Source organism: Ctenopharyngodon idella, chromosome 2, assembly GCF_019924925.1.
Source record: "Ctenopharyngodon idella isolate HZGC_01 chromosome 2, HZGC01, whole genome shotgun sequence".
NCBI classification, from domain to species: Eukaryota; Metazoa; Chordata; class Actinopteri; order Cypriniformes; family Xenocyprididae; genus Ctenopharyngodon; species Ctenopharyngodon idella.
In genome coordinates, this window is record NC_067221.1 from 12,432,209 (window position 1) to 12,446,777 (window position 14,569).

The window sequence follows — 14,569 nt, forward strand, 5'->3', positions numbered from 1 at the left end:
TTTTCTTAAATGTCTTACAGGTATTTCCTGGATTATTATTATGAAGCCTTTTCTTTAAAATACAAATCACTTGCAGTAAATCATTAGCTGACAACAACACATATATGAACTAATATAACTACACAGTCACTGGCTTTAAATAAAACAACATGCAGTATAACATCAGTGTTTTTGGCTCATCACTGACTGAAGCACAGGCTCTACTCTCCAGCACGATGGTAACCTCACAAAACTCAGATAACAAACAGAACATTAAACACTTACAGATCTCTCTAGATCTCAGCATCTTCACTTATTACAAACCACTCTGACTTTATTTCTTTCATTCAAAACTTCTTTATCAAAATTTATAAATGTCACCGTTACGGAGGTAAGCGCTTGCTTTAGTTGGGCTCCTGAACCTTGACATTTTAACTTTACTTTTTCGCCAATTGTTGTAATTGTGTGTTTTCAAAGCACATTTGTTATAAAACAAGTTGTGAGAAAAAAAAAAATAAAGTCAGTTCAAATGGATTTAGTTGCTCGTTGTTGATGACTTTATCATCATACAGTGGCTTTATTCTCTGAATGTTGTATTCCTTTCATGTCCTTGCGGTCTTATGTAAATGCATAAAACCCTGTCCTGCTTTGATATTTGGAAAGTTTTGATCATTATTGATCATCTAGACTCACACAGACATCAAGATTCTGCGTATGAACCTCAACAATGGTAACAAAATTTTCAAATAAACAGATTAACTCTGAGCATCACAAAACAAGATACTAAAGTCACAAAAAAAGATTTTTTTTTGGTCACCATTGTTGAGGTTCATACGCTGATTCATGATGTCTGTGTGAGTCTAAGAGACACTGCTTAAAACTCTCTGATAATAAATTTAAAAAAAAATTAAAATAATGCAAAACTAACAATTAATACACAGAGTTTAGACTACAGAAAGGATCAGTGAATCAGGACACTCCATGATGACTGAATCACCATCACTAAATTCATCTGATCAGAATTTCTCTTGTAATTTTTGCCTTAACAAGTGTGTTTTGGAAACACAGTTAAAACAGCCAAAAAACATCTAATGTTAAAATGTCAAGAATCAAGAGCCCATCTAAAGCAAACGCTCACCTCCATAACGGTGACTTTAAACTTTATTATTTTCTATAAAACACTCACGTAGAAGGCGACGTTCTTGTGACCTTGCGCAACGTTGCCTAAAAGTTCTCTAAAGGTGATGAAAATTCTGAACCTTTACAGAACATTAGGGACATTCCTCTTTTGGTAATGAAAGTGCTGCATTTCAAGGTTCCTTATATGACTTTAGGGGGACATTCCAATTTGGTTAATTTTATGGTCACATAAGAACATTATATAGATGATATTTGGGACATTAACAGAACGTTCCCACACGGTCCTCTGTTGGTCATTTAATAACATCCCCGATATGAGTTTAGGGGGACGTTCTATTTTGGTTATTTTATGGTTGCTCGAGAACGTTACAAACGTTCTGGGAACGTTACTAGACAACGTCCTTAGCACAGTGGGGACGTTCTGAGAATGTTCTGAGAACGTAAAATTTCTAGCGGAGTAACCTGTCACCTAGTAACGTTCCCAGAACGTTCAGAGACGGTCACGATGTGGAGTTCTTTTAAGGGTTGGGGGACGTTATTTGGTGGACCTTCAGGGAACATTCAGGATGTTCTGGGAATGTTTAGGGGACTATTACTATAGGACGTTCTGTTAACTTCCCAAATGTCCTCTTTGTAACGTTCTCACACGACCATAAAATAACCAAAATAGAACGTCCCCCTAAACTCATATCAGGAACGTTATTAAATGACCAACAGAGGACCATGTGGGAACGTTCTGATAATGTCCCAAATAGCCTCTTTGTAACATTCTTTTTTGACCATAAAATAACCAAAATGGAACGTCCCCCTAAAGTCATAGGAACCTTAAACTGCAGCACTTTCATTACCAAAAGAGGACGTTTTAGGAACGTCCCGAAGGTTCTGTAAAGGTTCGGAATTTTCGTCACCTTTAGAGAACTTTTAGGGAACGTTCCACAAGGTCCCGAGAACATCGCCTTCTATGTGGGTATAAGTTATAGAGGCCCTTAGTGGCCCCGGGAAAAATCTCATTCACAATGACAGCTGTGGTCCGTAATTAATGGCACTGCATGATTTGTTATATTAATTTTCTATGTTTACAAGTGCTGGGTTGGTAAACAGAAAGATTATAACGTCATTAATAATCAAGGCTATTTCAAGCTTTCAGAGAGAGATCAACTGTGTATAGAAGCATAATTATCAGCTAAATGATATGATGGAAAACATACTACAATATTTTATTCATACAATGTATGGAGAGCAGGTTTGATCAATATTAATTCACAGTCCAGACAGCCTGGAAAATTCCCTCATGGATCACCACTGCTAAGCAGATGTATTCAGATCAATGTAGTGAATTAATAGGTTTATATGTATTCATTTGACAAACACTTTTATCCAAAAGCAACTTAAAGTATATATATTTTTTATTTTTTATTTTATGAATACATGTAGCCTATTCCCTGAGAAATTGGGAATCAAATCTCTTAAAATGTATTAAATTATTTATGCGATATAAAGCATATGACTAAATGTCATTTGTAAACACTTGTTTTTTTTTCACAGAATGAAAGCACTATATGGAAACTGCATCTTTGAGGTGCGTCAAACAGTTTTTGACATCATGTCTAAGGAGGCGTTGTGCTAGGTTGTGAGTGTTCTCATCTGCACTAAATATCACTGCGATGAGATGCAGGCAGGCAGCTCACAAAAACACAGAACACACCATTCCCACAGGGCTGAAACTCCCTAATGGATACATTTTATTCACATCTCATTCCCTTTTCCTACAAAGTCATAATGTAAGGCAAAAATAGACCTGCCTCAGTGGCTCACCGTGATTGTGAATATCATCTTACTGCATTAGCCTTGTTATCATGCAGGTATAATTGAACCTGGCTCTCACTTTCATGGTTCATTTGGTTCAGAAAAAATTATTAAATTAATTTTTAACATTTTTCTTTCATTCTCCTCCTGGATTTTTCTTAAATTTTAATTTTAATTGGAGTTTCCATCTAAAGCTAATATTATAATATTCCACATTAAGCTAATGTTATGAAGAGCAATGAATGGTTTGCATTACTTTGTCTTATTTATTATTGTAACACAAGAGGCAAGGAAGGCAGCAGATGAGGAATTAGGCGCAGGTATTTCAAGAAACCAGGTAACATGAAGGGCAGGAATACAAGCAACAAGAATATGAGAAACAACTTACAAACTAATAACAAGACAGAGGTGCAAACAATCAAGGGGAACCAAAAGAACTACAAAACAGGAAATGGAATCAAACTAAACATAAACGTCCAGACAAGAAACAAGAAACATAAAATGCACTGCAAACCATAGGTGTAATTTGCGGTTGGGACGGGTGGGACATGTCCCCACCACTTTTTGCCAGGGTTGATATTGTCCCCACCACTTTTTGAAACATCTCATGGCATGGATGTATACTAATACAAAAGAAACATCTCTAGTTGATTAGCAATTCTTTCGTTTATGGTGCAACAGTGTTTTCTTGGCACTCGTGCACACTACGCAGTCTTCTCACGGACGAGCGCTTCAATCTATCAGAGACTCTGTATTCATTCTGGTGAAATCACAAAACAAAATGCACATAAACGTGTCCCTGCTCTTGATATACAATCACTGATGAACATCTTTGGTTTTAATGAGAAAAAAAAAAAAAAAAATTATCCAAGGGCAGATTAGAACCCAGAACTTCTGGTACACTGAACAAGAATTCTACCACTAGTTCATCAGGACAATTAGATATCAAGTGCAGATCCACTTATTTATTTACTAATGTAAATACACTCAAGACTGACAATATATTGTATTATAGTAGATGTAAGGATGAAACTATCATATTAAACACGAGGTCTATGTCAATAAAGATACGATAGCACAGAGCGGATCATATCTGCGTGTCGGCTCAGACCACAAAACGTATCGGACACATTTGAATTCTGCACAGAATGCTGCAGTATATTTTAAAGTGATATGGAGGAGATTATGAGGAGAAATGGTTAGAGATTAGAAGGAAACTTAGGTTTTACCAAGCTTAATGGCTCTGGTCGAGCTTTGATATAAACGAAAACACTATTGGCTATTTTAAAAAGGGGGAGGAGCTGTTCGATATGTCCCACCCTGTCTTCCTGTTTCAGTTCAAATTACATCGACACATTGAATAATACTGCGCATTCCAAGTGGGCCTTTAATATTTTGCGTTCCTTTTGTCTCTATATAAAAACTAAAGTAAACATCCATTTATCAATCTTATATAATATATATTACAATTTTTCATTCATAGATTGAACTAAATAAAACACAATGAACTGATACACACATCTGCCTTCAACACCATTAGTTACTCTGTCACAGCGCAGTCATCAGCATGAAGTAATAGTGCCAGTTGGCTCAGTGGTTGCATATGTTACCATGCTGAACAGCTCAACTGAGCCCAGATGGATGATGCTGTTAATACAGAGGTCCATATTATTCATCAAATGTATGTAAAATCAATCCATTAAGGAGATGTATGCTCAATACTCTGCAGAATTTAATGGAGTCTCTTGTCAGGTATTCAGATAGCTCTTGGTGACTCCATTTATTGTGCTAGTTGGGTTATTTGAGCATAAACGCACATGCATTTATTTTGGTTTTGCAGTGCTATTCACTTTAAAATGGGATTTGCTATAAAAAAAAAAAAAAAAAGCCTCACAAATCACAAACTCAGAATCAGAATCATAAAGAGCTTTAATGCAAAGTATGTTTGCACAGACAAGGAATTTGTTTTGGAACAAGCTTCCAGTACACAAAGATATATGTGAGTAAGATACATATGTATAGGCTATATATAAATAAACAAAATAGACAAATTTGTATGAACAGGTGTGCTATATAGAATAGAATAGAATAGAATAGAATAGAATAGAATAGAATAGACAGGTAATGGAAATAGAAAAGGTGGGGAACAATGGGGAGAACATTTAACTGTTCATGAGGTAGATTGCCTGGGGGAAGAAACTTTTCATGTGCCTGGCTGTTCTGGTGCCCTGTAGAGCCGACCAGATGGCAAAAGTTCAAAGAGAAGGTGGCTTGGATGTGAGGGACCCAGAGGGATTTTATGAGCCCTTTTTCTCACTCTGGGTGTACACAGTTCTTGGAGGAGGGCAGGGGAGCACCAATAATCCTCTCAGCAGTCCGAACAGTCCTCTGTAGTCTTCTGATGTCTGATTTTGTAGCCAAACCAGACAGTTACTGAAGTACAGAGGGCAGACTCAATGACAGATGAGTAGAACTGCATCAGCAGCGCCTGTAGCAAGTTGAACTTCCTCAGCTGGTGAAAGAATTACAACCTCTGCTGGGCCTTTTTCACAATGGAGCCCTGAGTGTCCCAGGTCCTGAGAGATGGTAGAGCCTAGGAACCTGATTCCACTGCTGCCACAGTGCTGTTCATGATGGAGAGTGGGGGGAGTGTCACTATCATCTCCAAACTGAGCCAAAATGTCCCCAATTCAATTCAGTTATAGCATATGTACACCATAAAAAGTAATATGCTATATCTACTCCATAAAATTTTGGCAACAGATTACAAGCGATATTAATAATTAAATTCAACAAATAGAACTGAGTTAGAATTAATCAAATTAATTCCTTAAATGTCAACCATTTAAAAGGAGTAAAATTTAAACAAAAATATCTGTATAACAGACAGGTGTCAAAGATGAATTAAGAACTCTTTATTTTTTATTGCCAACACTGAAGACACCTGATGATAACAAGCAGAATCACTGAAGGAAAGAGAAACACAAGAATTAACAGAGGTTTAGATGTTGAAAATATTCGGCCACCATTATGGTGATCAGTGTTTCATTTAGTTCTTTTTATGTCAGTTTGTGGTTTTTGTAATGGTGTTTGCTAATTTTACACATTTTAAATAGTTGACTTTTAATGAATTAATTTGATTAATTCTAACTCAATTCTTATGTGTTGAATTTAATTAATAATATTGCTTGTAATCTGTTGCTATTTTATTGAGTAGATAAAGCGTATTACTTTTTACACTGAAGATTTGTTCAAACAAAATGTCTGTATATCTGGGTCTAGAATTTGTCAATTTATCTGAAATATTTGCCAAAAAAAAAAAAAAGAAGAAGTGAATAAATAAAATCTGCCAACTTCTGTAAATGAGTCATTGACAAATTAGATAAAGAAAAAGTTAAATACATCAAAATGCAAGTGCCTAATTCTTGAAATTCTTTGTATTTGCATGGTGGAAATTGAAAATTCATTATACCATTTTCCACTAATAAATAAATCGGTGGCTCTAAAAATGTCAAGTAAAAAAAAGTTGAAAAAAGTAAAGTAAAAAGTTAACTCTTTGCACCTTGAATACACATGCACACAACAAAATCATTTTTTAAATGTTTTTTGAACATATTTTTAGCTTATATTATATAGGAATATATATATATATATATATATATATATATATATATATTACAATTATCACACATATCAAGAATTTTTCTTATGTACACTTTATTTAATCTGGACAATACGTCATTTTCATTGAAAGGATGATCTTATTTTAAAAATGTACCTTGACTCATCAGTTCTTTCTGGTTTTTATTTGGCATAGTAACAAAATGGCTTCCTGCATGTTGGTCGACATTGACTTTCATTTGGAGTTCAAATGGTTTTCAAATATTTATGTTTTAAAGGGGTGATGAACTAAGAAATCAAATTTTTCTTGAGCTTTTGACATATAAGAGGTCATCATACTATAAGAATATCCTGTAAGTTTCAGAACTGAAAACTTCCTTGTTAGTCCAATAAAAGCTTTTATTGACACCAGACCCAGCAAACGACAGGTTTTACAAAGTGGGGATCTGTGACGTCAAAGGGCAGCAAGCACCGCCTCCGCAGAAGAAGATCAACGCCTACTTCATCACTGCCTGTTTAGCTCCGCCCACCGATTCACGCATGACATGCAATAGAATAGGTAGCGTAAGAAACATAGACCTACGATCGAGCTACCAAGCAATAAACATGCCATTGAGGATTACAAAATATTGTGCAGTGCCTCGATTCGACAGTAATGCAACATGTAAGTAACTGTGTTAATTCTAATGCCTGATGTGATATGTAGGCTACAGATGTTATTTGTCATTTGTTTCTCTTAATAGGATGAAAATAATCTGTTATTTAACGGTGATTAGATTATATAACGAAAGCGATCAAAGGAAGCCCCCTTTGCAATCGTTGGAGCAGCGCGAGCTGAAGCTGTCAATCAAACAGCGCGAGTTTATCAGTGACTGACACGACTGAAACTCCCGTTTAATTCAACGAATCTCTTAGTTATATCGTGTTTGCACTGTTAGTGAAGATGAAAGCATTTGTTACTGTATATAAATTGAGTTGCAATTACGAGATCACTGCTTTCATTCGCTCAACATGTCTGTGATCGGCTACTTTGTTCATCCCTGCAACCTTTAATGCCACGATCTAAATATAATGCCATAGATCTAAATGTAATTCAACACTTTTCACGATTAGTTAACCTTGAGAGCTGTAATAGTAAAATCACGCTAAAAGAGAGAGTAATACTTGGTTATTTCAAATGGAAAGATGTTAGCCAATCACAGCAGTGGGCGTTTACACTGAAGTCTCACAGTAGACACGCCCCTTAAAACAGAGCGTTCAGACCAGAGGGCTAAAATCAGGGTAGGAAAAATGCCTTTTATTTCTAAATTATGACAATTTTGGATGTAAAAAGCATACTAACATTATAAGTGCACCCCAGGAAACATTATAAAACAATAAAACAACGCAGTTCATGACCCCTTTAAAACAAAATTTTAAAAAAATAAATAATAATAAAAGATTTTGCCAAACTACTTTTAGCCAATATTTATTATCAAGAATTATAAACTATAATAATTTTTTTTTACTTTAAGACCCATTAAAAAGATTACACTTTTAATTCAGAAACTGAACCGATCATAGAAGACTCATTTTTGTTTACATTTCATTTTTAATCAACGTATATGCAATTCTACACATATTAATTCTACAGATAAATTAATAGTTCAACATAGCTCAATTTCCATTTTTATTATATTAGCTCAATTACATAAGTTTATCATATGTATTTGAACTTAACACATATCCAATATAACAAAGCACTTATACATTTACTTCAGACTGGAGCCTTATCTTTCTTTTTCTATATTGACAATCCTCAGTTTTGTATGAAAACAGTATGTATTTGAATAAGGTCCAGCTTACTTAGAAGGTACATTATTCTCCAAGATGGTGACTTCAAATTAAAGCACCTTACAATAATTTAACAGAACAGTAAACACATCCTTTTAATTACCAATAATTATTTACAGTCCCTTATAAGCCTTCATTATCATAGTTCATAGGCACTCCCCCCAAAACAATGCACAAATTCACTGACAAGACTTTAGCTCAAACAATTAAGTTCTTCTAATTGCCTGTAATTAATTTACATTTGTTGAAAGCATAAATAATGAAAAATATCTTAATCAAAAAAAGAGCTAAATCAGGCAAAATTAACACGGTCAAATATTTTTTTTTTTTTTTTTTTTCATGATGCTTTTAGGCTCATTACTGTATCTTCCCCTTCTTTCTTTACCAAATAAATGACTATAATGATACTTCTCAAACCTTAGTCAAGCTTAAATTGCTAAGAAAAGGGGCCTTTCACAAATAATTTCAGGCTTTCTGAGGAAGCCTCATTTACAGAGACACAGCCAATGGGGTGCATAGCTAATATGTCAATGCCCATGCTCAATTAGAGGCAATCAATTTGAGTGACCAAACAGGAGAATTACAGAGAAACCCTTTGCACATCTCCTTCCCTGTAGAGGATGAAATTGCCTCCATTTTACACTTATGCATTTAAGCTCTTTTCATGCAGACCCAGATAGCATTTGAAGCTGTGAAAATCTACCATGCACGTGGCAGGGAAGCATTTACCTTGTCACGTGTTCAGAGAAAAGGCATTTTATTCAGAAACGAAAATGTGACCTGCGACCAAAGAGATGATTGTTAAGGCACTCATGAATCAGCAATCTGTGACGCTTAATCTTAGAATTTATATTTCAGTGAGACTTTTACATGTTAATGGGTTGTGATTACTATCAGGATGAAGAAAGCCCAAAGAAAGGCTTCATGTTTGGTATTACTCAGAGGTGTCCTGATAATGAATCTGCTTTTTTTCTTTTTTTCTTTTTTTTGGAACCAAACGCAACTGTATTTACAAAGGGCTCAGTCTCTAAATAACTTTTATGAGTTATGTAACATAAAAAAAACACAGATAATGAGCACTACACAATGCAATATCCTATTGCATTTATTTTAAAATAAATACATTTTTATTGATTGATTACACATGCTAATTTGTGGCCAATACAAACTCAACACCAGTCTACATGAATATAAGACTGACAGGCTGCTTTCCAAATTTTCTGAGCTGAAAAGGATCACTGGACCAGGAAGATCCCCAGGGGTTACAAATGGGAATTGGCTTTTAATTAGGCAGCTGTCCAAGCATGTAAAAAGGGCAGGAGTGTAATTCATGTATTAATGGAGGTCCTGATTGAATAAGTAATATATATAATAAGTATATATATATATATATATATATATATATATATATATATATATACACATACTATATAAAATTATTAAAATTATTGTTAAAATTATTAACACATTTTATGCACCCACCCTGCCCCAAACCTACATAGGTCATCTTACATTTCATACAGTTGATTGGTGACGAACATGAAGCAGGGCAACAGCTCACTGAGTGACGTAGCCTATAGAAAGCAGTTATATGCCTCTAAAATTAAAGATATCATGGGGCGAAAATCTGCCTGTATGAGTTTTTGTCTCATATTTATAACATGATATAGTTAAGCAATATCACACGAGTAACAAGCGCAATATCATACAAGTGCTGTTTTTGTCCTGAATAGCACAAGTGAAAATGTGATATAGATTTTATACAAGTTTGCTCAATTTTCCAATGAAAATATTACCCATAAAGCCAGAGCAGAACTGTTGTGCGTCTCTGAGCAACACACAGCGTGTTTCGTTTCTGAATGAATCCGTGTTTTGAGTGAATGAATCGGGTGAGCCACTGATTCAATGGCCCATTCCTGAATGAATGAATGAATGAATGAATGAATGACTCGATAGCTGCGTCCCAATTCAGAGGCTGCATCCTTCATCACAGAGGCGCGACAAAGGCTGTCCCAATTCGAAGGCTCCTTCAAATGAGGCCTCCAAATGCGTCCTTCATTTCCCATGCAATGAAGGGTACAACAGATGGATCCTTCATGGCCTTGCCTATCCCAGAATTCATAGCACACTAGTGACTACAGGATTTTTTGAGAGAAATTGCCATATTACACTTTTTAAACGTAAGTATTAGGTTCAAATATCTAATGATACAACTGTAAAAATAAAAAAAACTCTATAGGTTTAAATAGGTTATGGGTTTTATATATATATATATATAAAACATTAATCTTTATTATATACAGAAATGGACCATGGTGAACATATTTAGACAGTTTGCGAACCCTGTTTTGTTTTCAGACAGTTTAATATAACCTTAAATGTCCAGTACAAACGTTACTGCTGCTCATCAACAGCAGCTGTCACACATGCTAGGTGACAAGAACAAGACCATCCCATTTAACAACGCTCGTTCCGACCTTCGTGGAGAGGCTACTCAGCTCCCCCTCTCTCGACCTACTGTGGACATGATGGGTGGAACTGCATCCCCCAACCACACCCTAACCCTACCCATAACCCTATCTCTTCACCCATTAAACAGGTTAAGCTCCACTCTTGAGCTCCAGAGAGGTGGAGCTGGAGGTCATTTGGCTCTGCAGCGAGCACCACTTGCCTTTGTGGCCTTCGAAGGCATGGTCTTTGTTGTCTGCTTCCTTAGAAGGATGCAGTCTCTGAATTGGGACGCAGTTATGACTTACTCATCTAAACATTTACTGCCACCTACTGGCAGTTTTAGTTTCTTATTTAGAGTATCATTTCATTAAAAAATATATTTTTTCCATAGAAAAAAAAAAAAACTTTAAAGGTATAGTTTACTCAAAAATGAAAATTTTGTCATAATTTGCTCACCCTCATGGCAACTGAAGCCTAAAGGTTTATTTGTAACAAATTCTATGTTGAATCAAATAAAAAATAAAAAAAATTCTAAAGCTAATTTTTGTAATGTCTATTTGATGCTTTCTCATTTAACACAATAATGGCTTTTAATGATCTTTTGTGGGTTGTGGGTAATTTCTAACAAATTTTTAATCGCTTGACAGCTCCACAGATAGATAGATAGATAGATAGATAGATAGATAGATAGATAGATAGATAGATAGATAGATAGATAGATAGATAGATAGATTTCCATGACACAGCTCAGGGTAATCGAAAGTGAAGTGGTGGTGCCATCAGCTAATTGGTGTTGTCATGTCATTTTCAATGTGGCTCCAGAGAAATTTGACATGTACAGCTTAGGTGATTGGCTCAAAACCACTTGTAATTTGGAAAGAGAGCCCATGATCAAAGATGGCAGAACTGAAATTGTGTATTTCCAGAGGTCTGCACCAGCTGAGCCATTATCAGCCATTATCATTGCTAACAGGAATGCCAACTGATAACTTTCTCCAGGCACTATAGACCTCAGCCTAGAAATAATCATATTTTCTTTAGTACATTCAGTTGAGTTGGCCTTGATTTAAAGGTCAAGTAATATCACTGGAATAGAGGAAAATCATGGATATAAATGAAAGCTTAGTACATGTGCAAACTGACAGATATCCCTTCTTATGTAGCTGAAAGAGATGAGAGTCTATGCAGCACAATATAGGGTAACCTTCAAAAAAGACTAACAAAATAAATAGCTTCTAAGAGCCTGTAGGCAATCGTCTACTAGATGAGCTATCTTTTGAGCTCCATGACATTGAAGCTGGGAAGGAAGGAAAATGGAACAAAATCTGAAGTAAACCAAGACAATACGTAAAAGTAGAGCAAAATGTCCAACAGGGCATAATTTTAACAATGCCACACAAAAAAAAAAACAAAAAAAAATCTATGAGGTATAATTGCTGATTTTGATGTTTTTTTATTGCATCAGATGGCATTGCAAAAAATAAATCTTAACTTACAAAATATAAAAAATACATGCAGTCTGAAACACATTTATCAAGCTGCAATGGTCCTCAAGCTGGATAATTAAGTACCAACCTGCTAACAGAACATAATCTCAATTGCCAAAATTTGTGCATTTGCTTGAGTCACTGAATTACAACACACAGCATACATTTTCTGTCATATAATGCTTTAAATACTGGCACTTTTGATGTCTCATTCAGCAGATAAAATAAACAAATCTGGTATATATGAGAAAACACCAAAACAGTATGTCAATGAAGAAAAAAGATTTGAACCAAATCCTTGAGTCATTAAAATTAGCTCATCACAATGAGGTTTCTTTTTTATGGTCAGCACGGCCATAGTATCACATTTCTCTGGGCATCAAATAAATGTGCACAGCTATGCAGTGTAATCAGATCTCCTACTGTACATTCTAAGCATCATCAATTTGTTGTCTTGTGCTATCTTGCAAGCCAACGTCTCACAATCAGTATTTTAACGTCAAACAGAAAACCTTATACACATAGAGAGGTCAGTCCATACCAGCAGCAGCAGATCTCCTTGAAGGTCTTCCTCATCTCTTGGCTCCTGAAGGCATAGATGAGAGGGTCTATGACTGAGTTGCACATAATGAGTATCAGATACATGTTGAAGTGAGACATAAAGCAGATGCAATAGGGGTTCCGGGGGCAGGAGATCATGAGGATGAGGTGCAAGAAAAAGGGAGCCCAGCACACTACGAATACCCCCAGCAGGATAGTGATGGTGATGGCACCCTTCATATTTGCTGCCTGCCAGATAGGGCCATTGCCAGGGAGGGCAGCAATGCGCTTCATGTGCAGCCGGGCTAGAAGAAACATGTGGACGTAGAGCGAGGCCATTAGCGCCAACATGGTGAAGAACATGCTGATAAGGCAGATGAGAACGGTGGTGCTCTCCGAGTACACAATAAAGAGCACACCAGAGACTGTGCAGAAGGTCCAGATGCAGGTTATGATGGTTCCCGCCCGCCGCTGGGTCATGATGTTGTGGTAGCGCAAGGCGTAGAATATCGTGATGTACCGGTCCACCGCGATGGCCAACAAACTCCAAATGGAGGCTAAAAGTGAGCTGCAGATCATCGAGTCAAAAATGTTGTCCATGTTCTTGATGATGCTCTCACGGTTGGTCAGATTGCCCCCCGTGATGAGCGCCATCACGACCGTTTCTGAAGCATTGGAAACACTGACCAACAAGTCTGCTACGGCTAAACTGCAGATAAAGAAATACATGGGAGAATGAAGGTTCTTGTTCTTGACAATAGCAGCAATCACCAGAATGTTCTCCAGGAGACTGACGAGCCCGAGCGTGAGGAAGACCTCTGTGGAGATGAGCAGCTGCTCATAGCATCCAGAGGCTGATCCTCTCTCACCCTGATCAGGCTTTCCCACCGGCAGAGTTCCCTGGCTGTGATTCCGGTACGAATGATGCAGTCCATGATGATGTGAGGTGTTCATTTCCTTCAATATCTGTGGTCAGTGGTTTGATCTGTATCTAATTCAGTCTAATGATTGTATTAGGTTCACATTGAACATCCTCTGGCATGTAGATCAAAGAAAGCAGATACTGTATCCGTCACCTCACCTCTGTGAAAACTCTTCCTCCAAAGCAGCAAAAACATCCAACAACGGGCTGCAAGAGCCTCCTACATAGAAACACAAGAAAAATACAAGGTAAAAACATGCAGACAGAGAATTAGAGGAAAGGAGAAGGCGACAACTGACCGAATCTATAAACACTGACTCTTCTGAAGTGCAAACAGCAACATGCAGTATTCAGAATGAGGCATTCAGTCTCCAGAGTGCTTCTAGCACTTGGCAGGCAGGCGAGTGAGATACTCTTGCCCCCACAGCCACAGTCTGGCATGCTGAGTGTAGGCCCCTCCCCCAGCTTTCTCCACCAATCAAAGGCTGTTTTAAGGGGTAACGTAAGCTAATATCAGAAGGAGGGCAGTGTATGAATGGGGTTGCCTCTGTCTAACAGATAAAATACTTTAAAGAGATTGTTTTCATAGAGCATTTTGGTGGTATGTCATTTAATTAATCAAGTGACTCAGTATACCTTGATCATCTCTCACCCTGATCAGGCTTTCCCACCGGCAGAGCTCCCTGGCTGTGATTCCGATACAAATGATTCAGTCCATGATGATGTGAGGTGTTCATTTCCTTCAATATCTGTGGTCAGTGGTTTGATCTGTATCTAATTCAGTCTAATG

At 36.7% G+C, this 14,569-nt stretch overlaps 1 protein-coding gene across 1 annotated transcript; it reads right to left on the bottom strand.

Annotated features, from left to right (window-relative positions):
* Positions 1–9,917: 9,917 nt before the first annotated feature.
* mc4r (melanocortin 4 receptor) lies at positions 9,918–14,204 on the bottom strand. Its single transcript, XM_051881461.1, has 2 exons — positions 14,079–14,204; positions 9,918–13,999 (listed from the first exon to the last, which is right to left on the bottom strand). Exon 2 carries the CDS (start codon positions 13,809–13,811, stop codon positions 12,831–12,833), a length of 981 nt encoding a protein of 326 aa, XP_051737421.1. The 5' UTR covers positions 13,812–13,999; positions 14,079–14,204; the 3' UTR covers positions 9,918–12,830.
* Positions 14,205–14,569: the final 365 nt, after the last annotated feature.

Coding starts and splice junctions, on each gene's coding strand:
- mc4r (XM_051881461.1), bottom strand. CDS start 13,811: ATGAACACCTCACATCATCATGGACTGCATCATTCGTACCGGAATCAC.